This window comes from Cantharellus anzutake (assembly GCF_015039405.1).
Source record: "Cantharellus anzutake strain C23 chromosome Unknown EI90scaffold_23, whole genome shotgun sequence".
In the NCBI taxonomy this organism is placed as follows: domain Eukaryota; kingdom Fungi; phylum Basidiomycota; class Agaricomycetes; order Cantharellales; family Hydnaceae; genus Cantharellus; species Cantharellus anzutake.
In genome coordinates, this window is record NW_024066973.1 from 185938 (window position 1) to 201801 (window position 15864).

General features: G+C 49.4%; 7 protein-coding genes across 7 annotated transcripts; 2 read left to right on the forward strand and 5 right to left on the reverse strand.

Annotated features, from left to right (window-relative positions):
• Window positions 1-138: 138 nt before the first annotated feature.
• EI90DRAFT_1010880 (uncharacterized protein) lies at window positions 139-814 on the forward strand. Its single transcript, XM_039051369.1, has 3 exons — window positions 139-292; window positions 539-608; window positions 672-814. Exons 1-3 carry the CDS (start codon window positions 178-180, stop codon window positions 712-714), a joined length of 228 nt encoding a protein of 75 aa, XP_038916036.1. The 5' UTR covers window positions 139-177; the 3' UTR covers window positions 715-814.
• On the reverse strand, window positions 686-5241 carry EI90DRAFT_1010770 (SNF2 family N-terminal domain-containing protein). The gene is made up of 9 exons (XM_039051368.1): window positions 5054-5241; window positions 3522-4998; window positions 3418-3474; window positions 3027-3363; window positions 2887-2977; window positions 2586-2834; window positions 1494-2527; window positions 1385-1440; window positions 686-1327 (listed from the first exon to the last, which is right to left on the reverse strand). Exons 2-9 carry the CDS (start codon window positions 4883-4885, stop codon window positions 889-891), a joined length of 3627 nt encoding a protein of 1208 aa, XP_038916037.1. The 5' UTR covers window positions 4886-4998; window positions 5054-5241; the 3' UTR covers window positions 686-888.
• On the reverse strand, window positions 4852-6889 carry EI90DRAFT_1010738 (uncharacterized protein). The gene is made up of 5 exons (XM_039051367.1): window positions 6427-6889; window positions 6306-6362; window positions 6211-6246; window positions 5054-6154; window positions 4852-4998 (listed from the first exon to the last, which is right to left on the reverse strand). Exons 1-5 carry the CDS (start codon window positions 6676-6678, stop codon window positions 4900-4902), a joined length of 1545 nt encoding a protein of 514 aa, XP_038916038.1. The 5' UTR covers window positions 6679-6889; the 3' UTR covers window positions 4852-4899.
• Window positions 6890-6941: 52 nt separating this feature from the next.
• On the reverse strand, window positions 6942-8289 carry EI90DRAFT_3057595 (uncharacterized protein). The gene is made up of 4 exons (XM_039060306.1): window positions 8082-8289; window positions 7975-8034; window positions 7845-7916; window positions 6942-7789 (listed from the first exon to the last, which is right to left on the reverse strand). The coding sequence occupies exons 1-4, from the start codon at window positions 8233-8235 to the stop codon at window positions 7089-7091; spliced, it is 987 nt and encodes a 328-aa protein (XP_038916039.1). The 5' UTR covers window positions 8236-8289; the 3' UTR covers window positions 6942-7088.
• A 1517-nt stretch (window positions 8290-9806) lies between these two features.
• On the reverse strand, window positions 9807-11668 carry EI90DRAFT_1011331 (uncharacterized protein). Its single transcript, XM_039051371.1, has 4 exons — window positions 11411-11668; window positions 11275-11354; window positions 11054-11224; window positions 9807-10996 (listed from the first exon to the last, which is right to left on the reverse strand). The coding sequence occupies exons 2-4, from the start codon at window positions 11297-11299 to the stop codon at window positions 9888-9890; spliced, it is 1305 nt and encodes a 434-aa protein (XP_038916040.1). The 5' UTR covers window positions 11300-11354; window positions 11411-11668; the 3' UTR covers window positions 9807-9887.
• A 1101-nt stretch (window positions 11669-12769) lies between these two features.
• Window positions 12770-14051, forward strand: EI90DRAFT_3123491 (putative succinate-fumarate transporter; the record flags this gene model as incomplete). Its single annotated transcript, XM_039063618.1, has 7 exons — window positions 12770-12850; window positions 12916-13114; window positions 13183-13404; window positions 13489-13644; window positions 13709-13792; window positions 13850-13903; window positions 13960-14051. 7 exons carry the CDS (start codon window positions 12770-12772, stop codon window positions 14049-14051), a joined length of 888 nt encoding a protein of 295 aa, XP_038916041.1.
• Window positions 14052-14087: 36 nt separating this feature from the next.
• Window positions 14088-15331, reverse strand: EI90DRAFT_3280799 (ER lumen protein retaining receptor; the record flags this gene model as incomplete). The annotated part of the gene is made up of 6 exons (XM_039066782.1): window positions 14088-14382; window positions 14436-14537; window positions 14610-14867; window positions 14946-15105; window positions 15172-15240; window positions 15310-15331. 6 exons carry the CDS (start codon window positions 15329-15331, stop codon window positions 14346-14348), a joined length of 648 nt encoding a protein of 215 aa, XP_038916042.1. The 3' UTR covers window positions 14088-14345.
• Window positions 15332-15864: the final 533 nt, after the last annotated feature.

A 15864-nucleotide genomic window follows, 5' to 3' on the forward strand; every position in this document is an offset into this window, starting at 1 on the left:
GACCACTAATTAATCCTCGACTTTTTTGACTGTGGCTGAATGGTCTGAGTGCCCCATCCCATTGCAATAATCATCATGTCGTCTTAAAGATGTGTCCAATTATGACCACCAATTTTGGCGCCACTGGGATCCTTGTGGCAGTGCCTGGGCCGTGGGACTTAATTTTCCCTGTTTGCCATGAAGTTTTTGGATGCCCTGCACCGCGGCACAGTACTGACGCTCGCTGGCATGGCGTGTTGGGGAGCTTATGCCGGGGTTCGTGTCCATTATCAGATTCTAGAGGCTGGAAGACGTAAGTGTTAGCACGAATCTTGCTTGGAACTTTGGTCCTATCATTGAGAAATTTGCAACGATTCGGTATTTTCAGAGGTATTGATTCATAAAGATTCGTTCCACGAGCATGAATTCTAATGCTTTGCATTACTTCTAAGGCCCTCGCTGAACGTGAAAAGGTAGTATCGTTCCTGACTTGGTGACTGTTCAGACTGCTGCATGTCCTTTTCTTTACTAGGCGCAATCTGCTGACGACCTGATCAAGCAGAGAGAGTGGCAATTAGCACAAGCGGCACAAGGAGCGGTATCAGGGCGCACCCCATGATTTCTTTTTCGTGAGTTTGTCACGATCAGAGTTTAGGGATCAGAAACTCACTGCCTCAGCCGTTCGCACACAGATGTCCTGAACCGACAATGGCAGTAATATTGCGACACTTTTGAGCCCACAGAATGGTGCCCTTCCTACGAAATGGCTTCATTCATAACCCTTTCTGCCTTTAACAGACTCGTACTCAGAGCAAATGTTTCATGGCCGTTTGCGAAATTGAATCAAGATATTATGAGCACAATAATGTAACAAGAATGCAACTACAATCCGAGTTATTCAAGTAAAGTTTATTTCACCCTCCACTCTGAAAAGAATGCCCAATCGCGTTCAACGAAGCGAATCATGTATCTCTCCACCCCAGAAAGACCCTCAAGCTCATCCTCAACTCCCTCGTCTTGATCGGCCTCATCGCCAGCCTCATTCAGAGATGGTCTGGTGCCATCGGTTTCCCCAAAGTCTCGCTGTTCGCCTACGGTGTCCAGGCTCATTTCTGCCGCAGCATTCCGCGCGGCCTGAGCATCTTCGGCTTCTTCGACCTGCTCCAGAGCTTGCACCATCTGCATATCGGAAACCATGACTTTCCGCCAGTCGAAGTCGCCTTGACGAATGACCATGTCATCTAATGATCGCTTTTGATCGGCTTTTCGCAACATGCTTTCTTCAACTGTATGTTTTGAGATGAAACGATAGATGTGAACGTCCCGGACTTGACCAATGCGGTGAGCACTGAAGGATGATATTCAGCGCTAGTGGCATACGAAACGCCCGAAATGTACCGCTTACCGATCCTCGCATTGGCGGTCCATAGATGGATTATAATCCGAATCATAAAATATAACCTATGTTGTGACCGGTAAGGTGGGGTGTACCTGCAACGATCGATGGTCCTTACAGTGTCTGCCCCTGTCAGGTTAATACCAACGCCTCCTGAGCGGGAAGACGAAATGAACGCCAGGATGCGCGTGTCCACGTTAAACCGTTGTGTGATCCTCTGTCTATCTTCAATCTTCGTTGAACCATCTAGTCGAAGATAACGATATCCATGAAAACTAAGGAAGATCTCTAAGATATCCAGAACCCGCGTCATCTGTGTGAAGATGAGCACTCTATGACCACCTTTCTTCCTCTCTTTCAATAAGATATCCAACTCCTGCAGCTTTCCGCAATCGTACTGGAGGAGAGATGGATCTGGGAACGCAATTTGGAGCTTCACCGCGGCAAAATGTAATGTATCAAATTCCAAGCCAGATCGCAAGGCTGACACCTGTTTCTCCACACGTCGTAATGCGATTGAAGGTAGGTCCTGAACCACCACTGGAGGGGTTGTGCATGCAAAGCGGTCAATAATTGGCCGCATCGCCTCTGCACGCTGCACGTGGGACTTCACCATGCTTGGGACCAAAGTAGGGCGATCCCAAGTTTGGCGGGATACTTCCCACGAACTGTCAAAAGGCACGATGGGACGAAGCATGGCCTGTACGCAATCCAGTTTCTCTCGACCATACACCGGACGCGCAGAGCAACGGACTCTATTAATGTAGGCAATATGCTTCCATCTGAGGCGCTTAGATTCATTTTCATAGTACTGGTGAGAGCGGCGATATCCTTCAATGGTCCGAAGATCAACAGGGGGAGGGTCTCCTAGTTGTTCCCCTTGGTACGGTAAATGAAATGTTGCGTCGAGCATTCGACGTGACAGGTAGGCGACAACGGATGTGTCCTCGTAGGAAGTGAGGTAATGGAGAACTGAATGTCTGCTGTCGAGAAGATCTGTTGTAAGGAGCCTCCTCCGAACAAGCAACTCTTTTATCTCGAAATCTGCGATGGCGGACTTCGTCATGGCAAAGGAGGTAACAATAGGTCGAACTTCAAATAAATCAGGATGATTGCAAACTTTGCGCAGTTGCATGAGACAATTTACAACGCCTTTTCCGGGGTTCAGTGAGAACCAATAGATAAGATCAGGTGGTTGCGAGATACTTACTTAAGAAATTACCCGACGCCAGTACCTCTTTCGTTTCCGCCCGCGACATGAACTCGTCATACAAATATCGCTGTCGCTTGGAGAGTTTGCAGTACATCACATGCTCGTACTTTGCCGGAAGTTCCTTTTCAACATCAACCTTCATTCGACGTAGGAGATATGGCCGGAGCATTGTGTGAAGCTTATTGACACGTTCTTGGTTTTCGATATCCATCGCACTCCCCTCTTCAAGAGCTCGATCCATTGGCTCTAATGCCAAACTTGAGTAAGAGTGAACGCACAAGTGTGTGGGCTTACTCACTAGAAAACCAGTCAGCGAAGTCAGAACGATAACCGACGGTCTCGATCGGGTTCAAGAAATGCATGAGTGCCCAAAGTTCCATTAAATTGTTCTGAACATAATAATGAGCAGGAAAAACAAACGTGACAGGGAATACGAACCTGTAGCGGGGTGCCAGTCAACAGCAATCGCCGTTCCGAACGAAACGTAAAGAGATCCTGCCAGCGTTGAGATTTAAAGTTCTTGATGTTGTGGGCCTCATCAAGAATCATGTAAACCCAAGGCATACGCCGGAAGATGTGCTGATCAGCAAGAATGAGTTGGTAGGATGTGATGCAGACATTGAAGGCATGCTGGGCCTTCCATCCATGCCTCCTTTCTTTTCGTTCCTTGGTTGTTCCGTAGTACGACAGAATTTTGAACCCGGGAAGAAACTTCTTAAATTCCATTTCCCAGTTCTTCAAGACACTGGTGGGCACTATTATCAAATGGGGACCCCTGCAGCAGAAGTCTTAAGCATTGCGACAAGTGAAAAGGTAAAGAAAGGCGCACCAAATGCCTCTTTCGCACGCCAGCCAACCTAATAGAGCGATAGTTTGAATGGTTTTCCTTAACAGCGCGTCAGTGCCTGTTACACATCCATCCAAATTGCGTACCCTAGACCCATCTCGTCCGCTAGAATGCCGTTATCACCATTGCGATAAAGAGTGACTAGCCATTCAAGCCCTGCATGCTGATAAGGACGGAGTTTTCCACGCAAAAGGAAGGGTGCTTTGAGGGTTTCATCAGATGCATTGCGGCTCACGAGCTGAGAGAGGGATGGAATATCTTCAACGGATGACTCGCGATCACTATCAGGTTCCGCCTCATCAGAAAGTTGAGGAGTCGGACGGCTGGGGGCGGCTGCGGACATATCCTTCTCACCATTAACCATTGGCAACGGATCGGAAGACCTATTTGCGTCGTCATCCTCAATAGCAGCGGGCGAAGCATGGGGAACAGGGGACAAGGGCCGCTTCCCATCCTCGACCACATCCGATTGATAGTCCCGAGACTCATCATGCTCAGACATGTCCATACCATCTCCACCGTGATTGCCATTGATCGGTGTGGCATCCACATCCATCTCGTCACCAGCTACCGAGATTTCGTCTTCGATGTTCTCGGCATTTGGGACATAGCCATATTGCGCGAGGAGTTCCTCCAAAGGCAGTTCGGCATCGTGTTCCAGCGCATTCAATTCGCCATCATCTGAGTCACTTCCCTCTGCTTCCATTTGGGCTGCCAACTCCAAATCCTCAGGATCACCTTTGGAGTCCCCAAGGAAATCGTCGTCCCCAGCACCAGCAGATGGAAGCAACCTACAGCTAGTCGCCGTTCCGTTTAGGCGTGGGCCCGGCGAGGATGTGATTTCAACCGGTGGTGTCGATTCAACATCCGAATTATCTTTGAAATTATCATTTAGGCAATCCTCATCATCACGTATGTGGCCATTCCGGCTCCCTTCTGCTCCGGAAACTGGAGGGGAATAGATTTTCTCTGTGCTAAACACCTGATCAGCAAAGGAGACACGCCTAGACAGCGACGGAGGCTCGGCTTCTGAGCTGAGAGAACGGCCATCTTCAAAACTTGTAGGGGGAAGTGAAGAGTCCCGGCTGTCAAGAGCATGCAGGTGAGTTTCGGTCCGAGGCGAAGTACGATCAAGCAAGTTGATATCTTCCATCTCGGCTTCGGATCGCGTTTCCACATCCCAATTGGGAGTGGATCCCCCCTCGACCATAACCAATTCATCTTCGAGATCTTGACCACCATCGCGACTGACTTGACTATCATCATCGATATCATCGATATCGTCGATATCGTCGATACCATCCAGATCATCACCATCCACGTCATCTTCGTCATCCCCATCCTCTTCATCTTCGCCATCCTCTGCTAAAGCATCCTCTTCTAAAGAGGTGTCGCTCTCGTGTTGGGATTCTTCGATGTCTGCTGAATTGCGCAAACCAGAAATATCCATATTCCTTTGAGCCTTCAATGCTTTCGCAGAATGCTCAATGATCGCGTCCAAATGCTCCTTCCCCTCCGGGCTTGCTCTTCTTTCTCTTGAGCTAGTTTCATTTGTTTTACATACTGTAAACAATAATGTTTGTTCGGCAACACGCTTATACGATGAAGACACGCTCACTTTAACGGCATCCTTCCAATGGGCTTGGACTGCTCTCAAAGTGGACCTCACAAGCGCTTGCATCTTCTTCTCCTCTAAGCGCTTCGACTTTTCATCTGCACCTGCCACTTTCTCCCAATGGGCATTGATTAACCGGGCAACGCGTCGAGCACCGTTCACGCGAGCCCTTCCATTTTCTCGCACTATCCTGAGATGAATGGAAGCCCCCTCGACGACTGAATCCCAATGCCCCAGAGGACGAGGCGGTTCAGGCTCTTGAGGAAGAGACCCCTCTACGTGCGACAACCGTCCATGGCCCCTGAGCTGATTGATACGTCTGAGGTATGCCCCATCAATCCTGGCAGCCGCATTGAGTTCCTCGATTACCATGTCAGGACCATCGTCTTCCAACCGAACAAAAGACTGCAAGAATTTGGTCAAATCACCGCCATATGCCTTATCTGGAGGCAACTGCTCATGATGGGTGTACGTTGGTGGAGGAACACGATGAATGAGTTTGATACGCTTGATAGTTGTAGAAGGCGGGTTAACAGACTCGACCTCATTACGCTTTCGCAATTTCTTTAGACGAGGAATGGTAGGTTGGGGGGCAGGTGCGACTGCAATCGTAGGAGGGGGGACTTCATCTTCGCTTTCAAGCTCATCAACATCGCTGGACGTTGGCTCTCGCACAATCGCACTCAAAGATTTTGTGCGCAGTACTCCCTTCCCCCTTCCACCCCGACCCCGACCCCGACCTCTGCCGCGTCCGCTGGAACGGGGGGTTGGGGCGGCTGGAGATACAGGTCCATCCAGGCGCGACGGAAGAGATTTTCGCCCCTTTCTAGGCGAAAAACGCTGAGAAGCAGATGAGGGAAATGCAATCTTGGGTTTCGCACGAGAAGGTTCGGACGGAGCGGAACTAGCATTTTGGGCTGCTTTTCCCTTCCCTTTGGATGCTTTTTGGGCAGAAGGAGAAGAGACAAGTGCAAGATTCTGAGCAAGAGCCTCTATTGTTTCACGTTTGTCATTGATCGCACGCCGTGTGCGACGCGCCGCGGTGGCGCCAGAGCCAGACACGTTTTCAATATTGCTAGCAACGAGGTCAAAACGAGCTCGGAACTATAGGTATTAATGAATGTCAATGTCTCATATCGCAAGAGTAGGCAAACCCTTACGGCATTAAACACTTGGGACGTGTCAGTTTTGGCAACCTTGAAAATTATTGAGCGAACTGGGTCTGAATGTGTGTATGACACGGGGGGAAGATCACCTCTGGATCAAAACTTGCGAGAGTGACAAACCGGTCAAGATGGAACGCTTCGCGAACCTGTCATGCCAGATTGTAGTCAATGAGACTGAAGACGCCCAAGCACGAAGAAACCGGAACGCACTGCATCATCATGCCGTTCCAATAATTCCAAAAGCTCTTTTTTCTTTTGCGCAATCAATTGCCCGCGCCGTTGTGCAACACGCTCATCCAGTAGTCGTGCGTCCGTGGTTGGCACAGCAGTGATTTCGGTGGTTCTGGTCATGATACCATTCCTGCGAGGTTCCTTACGACCCATACGGCTGATACTCGTGAGGGGCTTAGAAGAAGACGCCATGGGAGGCTCAGAAAGCGATTGAGTGTCCATGTAGGGCATTCCGTGCACCCCGCCCTGCCGAGCACAAGTTGTAACGTGGCTTTCTCACCAAATACTGGATGATATTTTGAGCGACCTGCAGTGCCCAAGGGCCCAGATCAGCGAAAATCCTTGAATAGCCACCAGAGGCAGCTTTGTGGCTCGTAGTGAGAGTGGCAGAGGTTTGAAAGTCTTGGAAAAGCCTGCATCCTGGACCTCACGGCGATCTCCGGGAGTCTGGCGCTTACACAATTCAAAATATCGGACGTCAACAAACGTGGTAATGAAAACTTTGGCAAAGACCCAACGAAGTTTCATGGCATAAACACCCTGTCCTGCTGAGGATGACAAGTGACTATAACTATAGAGCCAAAATCATGATACAGTTGAACAAATGACAAAAGGGGCATGGCGTTCCAGCCAGAAGAGGCCTAGCATTGCGCAACAAACTGAAGAATGTCCAAAGTCCTCCTTGACTGCTCCTCAAGTCTGGAAAGCTCCACGAGGACCCCAGACTTGTTGTCATCACTGATACTGTTCGAAGCAATGCTGGCCCTTGAAGGGTGACGAGATTTAAGGAAAGCCTTGAAAGACTGAAATTGAGGGGGTGTGCTGAGGGAGCTATAAGGCTCGATTGGGAAAAATGACAATGTGGAGGGAGGTGAAGTTGAGGATATCGTCACGAATGGCGACGGCAGGCTATCACTAAGTGACCTTCCGTTGAACCTCGAAACTGGAGACATTGGCGAGGACGATAGTGAGGCTGTGACAGAGGGGGAGTTAGGGAGATGAGGAGTTGAATGGGTGATCGGGCGGGAAATTCTAATCTTCAGCGGGGAACGCACAGTGGTCGGTTTAGGTCTTGGAGGTGAACTAACAGGAGATATGGGAGTCAGAAGTTCGCGGCTTCTGTCATCTACCACAATTGTCTCATCGTCTTCATCATCTTGATCATCTTCAGCCACCTGGGAGCGTTTCCAGTCTAGCCATCTATGAATTATATCTTTGGGATAGGGTTCTCCCGATATTTCCAGCGCATCGGCCCATGCTGTTGCCTTGGCCCGGCTTACTGTGAGATGGTGTGAGTAAAGCACATTGAGTTTCCCAAGTACATGGGATATCGGGCTGAATACTGTTTCACATAGTTATCCTTAGCTCGAGAAGAATGAAGGTGGAGAAACACTAACGAATCCGTTCCTCCACATCCACATCCCCATCCAGGGCTGAACTGTGCTTGGGTTGGTTTGTTTTTGCGAGCGCTAGAAACACGGGACCTTAGGAAACGACTGATACACGAGAAGTCTTCAGAAAACGCACAAGCTTTCCCAGCTCGAGATTCACGATCCTTTCTTCGCTGCTTTTCGAACCATTTGTTTACTTTCCAAGGGGTAAGAAAAAACCTCTCAATTTACTGATACACTCGCCTTGTGCCAGAGATTTCCCCGATCGTTCGGCTATGTTTTCCCTTCGAGCGAGAGATGGCTTCGGATTGCGAGCGAACTCCTTTCCCCAGATGTCTAAATGATTCTTCAGCGAGAGAGCTGCCTTCTTAGAGGTAGTCGGTGACGAGGAAGGCATGAGTAGGGTAGTTAGTTTTCCAGACTATAATGGTAGGTATTTGTACGGGAATTGATCCGAACATGTGGTGTTGGGCAGGAGTTGCCAAGGCACAGCCACATGCCATTGACCAGCGTTGGCTGTGGGTGTTTGACACATGGTATTCCACAGGCCCTACGTCGATATTACGTGGGAGGCATCTCCGAGGTCGCACCTCTACTTGCAGAGAGAAGCTTTGGAGAATGTCACCAACCAAATTCGGACTCGCATGCGTTGGACAGCTGTCCACCACCAGAGGTTTTATTGTTCCTTTCAGCACGCCATAGACCTACTTCCCGGGCGCCCTACTTGGAACATCTTCACTAATTGGTCTACGATGATACCTGATTGTTCCAACGCTGGCAAGTCCCAAAGTTCCTGCCAAATATCTATGCCAAGCGCGGCACGGGGGACGAAACAGAGAGGTGACAGATTAAATCCACCAATCGCAGGAGGGATGTTTGGAGAGTTTGTGTGGGAAAGGGGTGCTGGTGATATTGACCAAACTCAGCCACCAGGATGACCAACCTGGGTCTGGCTCCAAATACCTTCCGTTTCTTTGGAGTGGAGAGGTAATAAGTTTGAAGCATGCATGTTGACCAAAGCATGTAGTCCCAGACGGACTGGGAACAACCTCGGATCCCCACCGCAGTGATTCTCGCAGATCGGCAGGTGTTACAAACTGGTGCCGAATCCTATTTATTTCACTCACCAACCAATGAATTTGTCGATTCCTCGACCAAATGACGGGCAGCGTTGCAACCTCGAGAATCCTATTAGCCCCTGATTCAGCCTTACCATGGGAAAAGTTGAGGCGTCACGTCTCCCAGTGCCAAAACTCCCCTGCGTTCCAACGAAGGCGATCAGTTGAGGAACAATGAAATGTTCGTTTTGCTTCATAGTGGATTGCGCGCGATTCTGATCTCACACCTCCCGGACAGCTGGCGGAAAGGCGAACTACTGAAGATACCCGTTTCATCCCTTGTAAGAGGCAAGAGATATAGCGTTGTCTGCTGAAGGCCAAGTTGGCTCATTGAAGTCATAAAGTACTTGTGGTGTTTGGGCTGTATAGTTCTGTCCGTCCCGATTCTCATTTCGCTCAGAGTGTTCCCGCGACTGCATCTTTACTTCGGGGCCCCAAATACATCAGACAGATTTACTTCAGACAGCTCAGGCACAGGTAGTCGCCAGCTTGAGGTGCATCGATTGTAGTGTATGCGGGATAACCCAGCTACCAGTGAGATATTGAAATGATTTATCATCTCAATGCCGTACCACATGGTGGAGAATTCACCCAATCCGGAGGCACCTGCCAAGTACAGGGGGATGACACAATTTGCACGTAGGCATCGTACTAAGTACAGAACACTCAGCGCAAAAGTAACATGTAAAGGTAGGAACAAGAAAATTAGAGCGTAGAAAAAGATGCTGCCTGACAAACAGTACTACCAGGTCATGGAAACCATTATACATGTGACATGTGGAAAAATTTCAGCAAGAATTATGTAAAACGAAGGTCCAGGTTGTCCTATGTTGCATATTCCCATATACAGACAAAGGATCCACCCAAGAACGAAAACATAAGACGGCGAACACGCACGACAGAATAGGTTAATAACAATATACAGCAACCTTTAGGTTGAACGCATTTGAAGGAGAAGATCCGTCGCGCTTTGCCCCAAACTTCCGAGTTGCCTCAATAACTCGCGCACGTCAGCGGGGGGACTAGGTGATGGTGTCTTCTCGTTTTGGGGGCGAAAACGTCTGACGTAACGACGGAATTCGTTGAAGCTACGACGATCAAGCGGGAGATCCTGGGAGGGTACTCCGTCAGGAGAAGCCATCCCTAATTCATTCAAACCATGTGTTGGGCTGTCCATTCCCGGCGTAGATAATCCTCCCGATTGGGGCCACGTTGGTGGGACGGCAGATACAGGAGATGGCTCGGGAACAGGCATCTGCTGGTTCAGACCACGGGTAGCAGGGATTGCTACTGGATACTTTGGTACGAAAGCAGGAACCGAATTGCCGATTAATCCATTCCCGAGCTGTATTGCAACAGGGGCTCGGAACAGCTGGACATTCGAGACAGAAACGAAAGGTGCAGATCGGCTAGGAGCTGAAGTTGCAATTGGCGTAGGAATGGACGACAACGACGTAAAATTACTCGAAGATGGTTGCAGCACGTTGGGCTGAGTGACTCGTCGCGGTTGGGGGTAAGGTGCCGACGTAACGGGTGAAACAGGAGTGGTAACAGCCGACGGCATCCTAAAAACGCTTGGAACATGCTCTTCTGCTGGACTTGGCAGAAACGTGAACGACTGTGGCTGCCTCGGGAGCACAGGTGCAGATCCCACAAGGGGAGATGTTGTCAAAGAGAGATGTTGGGAAGATGAAACCCCAAGATCGGTGAACTTGGGGCTTCGTTCGTTATCGCCTCCCACTGACCTAATGCTTAGTCGCAAGTGTCCTCGAGGCTCTGGAGACTGAGAAGGTGTGGGCAAACGGGTTCCCGGTTGAGACACTGAGGTGATGGGTCGTGTGGAGGTCAACGAGTAGGGAGCGGAAGATGAAGGGAGTACAGGAGCTCCTTGATTTTTTGTCCAGTCTATCCAGGTCAATACCCTCTCTTCGTCGACCCTCAGGACCCTTGCCCACCCCGGGTATCTCACCATTGACTGACCGGGGAACTTGGTGATGAGCTGTCGAAGCTGGGGTATAGCGGTACGAAGATCAGGAAACACTGGTGGAAGACATACATATAAGCTTCCTGGATGTTGATGTGGAAGCAAAAACGCACGAATGATTTCCTCTTCAAGTGCATCTCTAGAGACCTCGTCGAGGACTGAATCCAGCGCTTTTCTAGCCCTCGATGGGCCTGGGGGAGATGCAAGAGATGTGGGCCGTATCGGGCCATTAGGATTTGCCTGCCGTGTTCGGATCCACCTCTGTAAGGAGAAATACCTTCGAACTGGAGAAACGGAGGTAAAAAAACACAAGCATTAAAAAAGGTTTTCATACTTTGTTCCACTGTCCTTTTCGTCATTATCGCCAAGTCCTGGAGTTCCTGCTGGTCGGGTATGATTTTTTCTTGAATGCCTCTAATGAAGCCAATGCCATCCATGCGCATTCCTCCTAAAAATTGACGAGAACTCACCATTCAGTATTTCTTTTTGCCATTTCTGGATTGCTTGGGCCCTTTTGCGAGGATTCGACGATCCCACATTCGAGGAATTTTGGACCGGTGCTCCGATTTCGTGGGTGTCATAAACTTGGGGTGTTGGTTCTCGCTTTACGCATTCCTCATCCACATTGATCACCACAATAGGAGCCTCCACAGGATTCACCATGACTCCTGACAAGCCGCCCTCCGCGCGGTGTCGACGCGTCGTGGATTTGCAAAAAGGGGGAGGCAAGAACTCAAATTTCAGAATGGCAAGCGCATTTCGGCAACGCGCGCAAATTGAATTATAGGACCGACCCGACTAAAATCAGAAGCCGAGGTCAGTTAATGAAGCATCCCTTCCCATCTCTCTCAAGATATGTAGCGAGGCATTTTGATGCCGCAATATTGATGCGGTTTCACACCCAGCAGAGCCGCCATATCACCGGGTTGCCTCCGAGGTTGTGAAAGCGATATCCCCCTACTGAACATGTCAAGGACGTCCATTCCTAGTCCATTCCCACCGCCTGTAGAGAGACCGCCGCCAGTGGATGTACACCGCTACATCAAGGCATGGCGAGCGTACCACGACCTTGGCGCAATTTTGGTGTGAAGCATTGCCGCCCAGGTGCGGGGCAGACCCTATAATCCGAACTGTACTTCTGATCATAGCGGGGGGAAGGCAAATAGTTGTCCTTGAGCAGATTCACACGTCTGTTTTGCTTTGGTCAAAGATCCTGTTACGAATGGAGGTCATTAGCCCATGTGTGAATCCAAAAAGCAGAATTTGAATGTGATACATGAGGAGCTTACCACAATGGAGCAAGATGAAGTGTGGGTCAATGAATCGATCCCGATGATCCATTCCAGGTGGTGACTCAAAATCAAGTTCCGTATACACCCCGGTGTTTGTTGTCGCTGTATCATCACGCTGCCCATGTATTGGATGCCATTCCAAGGCGCAGGCACTTTGAATGTTTGAGTGGCTTTGTCCAACAAGCCAAGTGGCTGTGCAAATCCATAAGCGGTTAGGTCCGGTGCATCGTTCTGCGCTGAGCCCGGTTACTCCAACATGGGCTCTAGTATCACATGTGAATCATTTATGGTCTCGTTAATCATTTCCGTCTCTGGGCATCGCTTCCCCGGGATAGACTTAACCAGGACTTGACTCGACGAAAACAATCCCCTCATCTCAATCCCCCCCTCCTCACCACCTCACCTGCCACATGTCCGCAACGGAAACAAGGATGCAAAGCCTCCAGTTAGCTTTGCTACCCAGCTCGTGAGTCACTTAGAAAACTTGGGCGGCAAACCTATCCGATGCTTCGATAGATCGCTGGAGGGACAGCTGGAATGGCTGAAGCACTCGCCTGCCAACCTCTTGACACCATCAAAGTCCGAATGCAGCTTTCCCGTTCGGGGAGGATACCAGGGGTATGTCATGCAGCATTCCGGAGCGGCTCAACAGGATCCCCGACTCATGGTATTCACCACACCAGACGAAACCTCGAGGGTTCATTGCCACTGGTGCACAGATTGTTCAGCGAGAGACCCCTCTGGCGCTCTACAAAGGTCTGGGTGCCGTCCTTAGTGGTATCATACCCAAGATGGCGATCCGTTTTGCGTCCTTTGAGACTTACAAGGGTCTCCTTGCGGACCGTCAAACGGGGAAAACAAGTCTGGGAGGCATTTTCCTTGGTATGTGATCCCTCCCCCGCACTATTTCCACGTACAGATTACCGTGACTGATCGCTTCCCATGAACAGCTGGTCTGGGCGCAGGCACGACCGAGGCCGTCCTCGTCGTTACGCCGATGGAAGTTGTTAAAATCAGATTACAAGCCCAATCCCACTCCCTCGCCGATCCACTAGAAGTTCCGAAATACAGAAATGCTGCACATGCAGTCTACCGTATCGTTACCGAAGAAGGGGTGGGGACCCTGTACCGCGGGGTTAGTCTGACAGCTCTGCGACAAGCGACCAACCAAGGTAATGCACAAGCACTGGCTCGAATTAGATATGATATCAGTTGCCAAACGTGGGTGTTGGAACTAACTTTCCGCTTCTCATTAGGCGCCAATTTCACCGCGTACCAGGAAATCAAGAAACTCGTGCATAGATTGCAACCAGACAAGACTGAGTTACCGTCATACCAACACATGATAATCGGTCTTATCAGTGGCGCTTGTGGACCCTTTTCGAATGCGCCTATTGACACCATCAAAACTCGTTCGTATCTGGATTTTGCTTTATATGGACCATGCTTTCCAGTGCTGAAGTACGCTATCTCCAGGGTTGCAAAAATCTGTCGCCATTCCTGGGGAGTCGGCATTGACGCGCATAACGAATATCGCGACTGATATGTGGAAACAAGAAGGTTTGTCTGACTTCTGCTCCTAGGTAGATACTCCAGAGGTGACACGTTATTATATAGGATTCCGGTCGTTCTACAAAGGGATTACGCCTCGTGTACTCCGTGTTGCACCAGGTGAGCCGTCATGGAGAACTTTTTTGTTGCGCAAACACTGACATCTTCGTTCCAAGGTCAAGCTATCGTCTTTGCAGTGTACGAACGCATGCGTGGGATAATCGAATCTATCAGAGGTTCTGACATCGAGGATCGCTATTCTGAATAAATCAATCATCGACGTTTTCAAGGACGACGCCGGTTTGTATTTATCTTATCCTGCCGCAAAAGGGAAATGTACCAAATATTCCGCGTAACATTTTCACATACTGTAATAAATAACATGTCACTAGTGATGATTGGTGGGTTTGGAGTGCTTTGTTTTTCTGCTGCACAATTATCTGGAAGTTATGGTTGGTCATGTAGCATCGGTCTTAGAAGTTGTGGGGCAGAACGACGGGACAAGGAATTCCCTCAAAGCCTACGAACACACGAGTTCATGGATAGAAACGACAGGAATTGTTTATGCTGGTAGCTCGAATTTCTGGCCGTTAAGGACACTGAAGAGATGGTGTAGGTTAGGATCTTGGTTAGGATTAGAAGACTCTCGTACCGGGTGAAATAAATATAGAAGAAATCGAGGTAGAGTCCGGTTTGCACCAGACCGGCTATAAACGAGATAGGCTCAAAGTTCTTTCGCGGCTCAGTCATATAACTAGAAGACACGATAAGTGAGTACACATCTGAAGGATTGAAAGGAAAAAGAACGTCATTCCCCAAAACATACCGGTATACCCAATTAGGGATGTACAATGCACGGTAGGCACCTAGTGCTGCGAGGTAATGGGTAGTGATCGTTTCTGCTTCACCTGTTCGCTGCAGAATGAACAATTGTGGCAATATAGCTACGCTTTCGAGGTAGATGGAGAAGGTCCACAAGACTTCCGTGAAGGAGAACTGATGGTTAAAAATTAAAGCGAGGACCAATGATGGCCCAACGATGTACTCGAGGCGGAAAGTGTCTATTGACGGATCGCTTGTAGGCCTAAAGGTCGATTTCAAACAACAGTTAAGTATATACGTAGGGGTGGTGCATGTGTGAAATGCGGCAAGACGAGCTTACTTGAAGCGGACTTTCATTAAATAGAGTATGTATGCACTGCTCCCAATGAAGAAGAGTTTCATGAGGGTATTGTAAAACGAAACCCATTCGCCAGAAAACAAGTCAAGGTATCGAGTGACGAAGACGACCAAATACAGTGCTTGAGTCTTGAATGAAAGACCTGGCGTGAAATCGACGCGCCGAGAATTCCTGAACCAGAAAGAGCTCTCCTTATTAAACAACGCACCTCTACACGAGCGAGAGTTGATTATTTTGTGAATGAGGATCCCAATAGAGGCCAAGTGTGACAGGTCGGCTGTGTCCAACGTATTAGCGCTCCCAGAACGGACCCAGAGACGTCCAGCCTCCACAATCCATCACACACCGAGCACTCGGAAAATGTTCATCGTGATGGACGAGGTGAACCAGAGTACTTGCTGTTTTGGCTTGACACGAGTTCGTGTACACGGTTGTTTACTTCGGGGAACTTGTTGTAATCACATGACTTCTCACTCTGACCCCGGCAGCTGCCTAACTGATAGGCCGCCAGCATATCGTCTAGGTGGTGCCCGGAATGCGGGGATGCCTCTCAATCGGAACTTCCCTCTTATCGAAGCTTGTGTACTTGGTTATCAAACAATAGCCTCTGACTTGCCACCATTTCTGGAACTAATTTGCTTTTAGATCCGCCTCGTGTTGGTTTGAACGTTTCGGCGAAGCGCATTACCTGGAGAGCCACTAGTCATTGCGCCGCAGTGTTGATATGGTCGTCTATTGCTATCGCGCCAACCTGGAGCACGGTGACTGCTCTTGGCAGATATCTATAGGTTGCTGCGCGATGACATATGGGGTACTGAGATACTCAGCATTCTGGTGCCCTGATGCTGGCATGCGGTAACCTCGTCTGTTTCGATCTCGTGGGCGCAGCGATGCGCTTGTT

Excerpts from the sequence above, each read along its gene's own strand:
- EI90DRAFT_3057595 (XM_039060306.1), bottom strand. The coding sequence starts at position 8,235 with ATGCCTTCCTCGTCACCGACTACCTCTAAGAAGGCAGCTCTCTCGCTG. Across the intron at positions 8,035-8,081 it reads GGGGAAATCTCTGGCACAAG|TAAACAAATGGTTCGAAAAG; the intron begins GCGAGTGTATCA and ends CCCCTTGGAAAG. Across the intron at positions 7,790-7,844 it reads GGATGTGGAGGAACGGATTC|TATTCAGCCCGATATCCCAT; the intron begins GTTAGTGTTTCT and ends TATGTGAAACAG.
- EI90DRAFT_1010770 (XM_039051368.1), bottom strand. The coding sequence starts at position 4,885 with ATGGATATTTCTGGTTTGCGCAATTCAGCAGACATCGAAGAATCCCAA. Across the intron at positions 2,528-2,585 it reads GGCGTCGGGTAATTTCTTAA|GCGTTGTAAATTGTCTCATG; the intron begins GTAAGTATCTCG and ends ACCCCGGAAAAG. Across the intron at positions 1,328-1,384 it reads GACCGCCAATGCGAGGATCG|TGCTCACCGCATTGGTCAAG; the intron begins GTAAGCGGTACA and ends ATCATCCTTCAG.
- EI90DRAFT_1011331 (XM_039051371.1), bottom strand. The coding sequence starts at position 11,299 with ATGACGAAAAGGACAGTGGAACAAA. Across the intron at positions 11,225-11,274 it reads GAAAAGGACAGTGGAACAAA|TTCGAAGGTATTTCTCCTTA; the intron begins GTATGAAAACCT and ends CCGTTTCTCCAG. Across the intron at positions 10,997-11,053 it reads ACTTGAAGAGGAAATCATTC|TGTTTCCTGATCTTCGTACC; the intron begins GTGCGTTTTTGC and ends GTCTTCCACCAG.
- EI90DRAFT_1010880 (XM_039051369.1), top strand. The coding sequence starts at position 178 with ATGAAGTTTTTGGATGCCCTGCACCGCGGCACAGTACTGACGCTCGCT. Across the intron at positions 293-538 it reads GATTCTAGAGGCTGGAAGAC|CAGAGAGAGTGGCAATTAGC; the intron begins GTAAGTGTTAGC and ends GACCTGATCAAG. Across the intron at positions 609-671 it reads CACCCCATGATTTCTTTTTC|ATGTCCTGAACCGACAATGG; the intron begins GTGAGTTTGTCA and ends GTTCGCACACAG.
- EI90DRAFT_1010738 (XM_039051367.1), bottom strand. The coding sequence starts at position 6,678 with ATGCCCTACATGGACACTCAATCGCTTTCTGAGCCTCCCATGGCGTCT. Across the intron at positions 6,363-6,426 it reads TGGAACGGCATGATGATGCA|GTTCGCGAAGCGTTCCATCT; the intron begins GTGCGTTCCGGT and ends CTGGCATGACAG. Across the intron at positions 4,999-5,053 it reads ATTGGAAGGATGCCGTTAAA|TATGTAAAACAAATGAAACT; the intron begins GTGAGCGTGTCT and ends TATTGTTTACAG.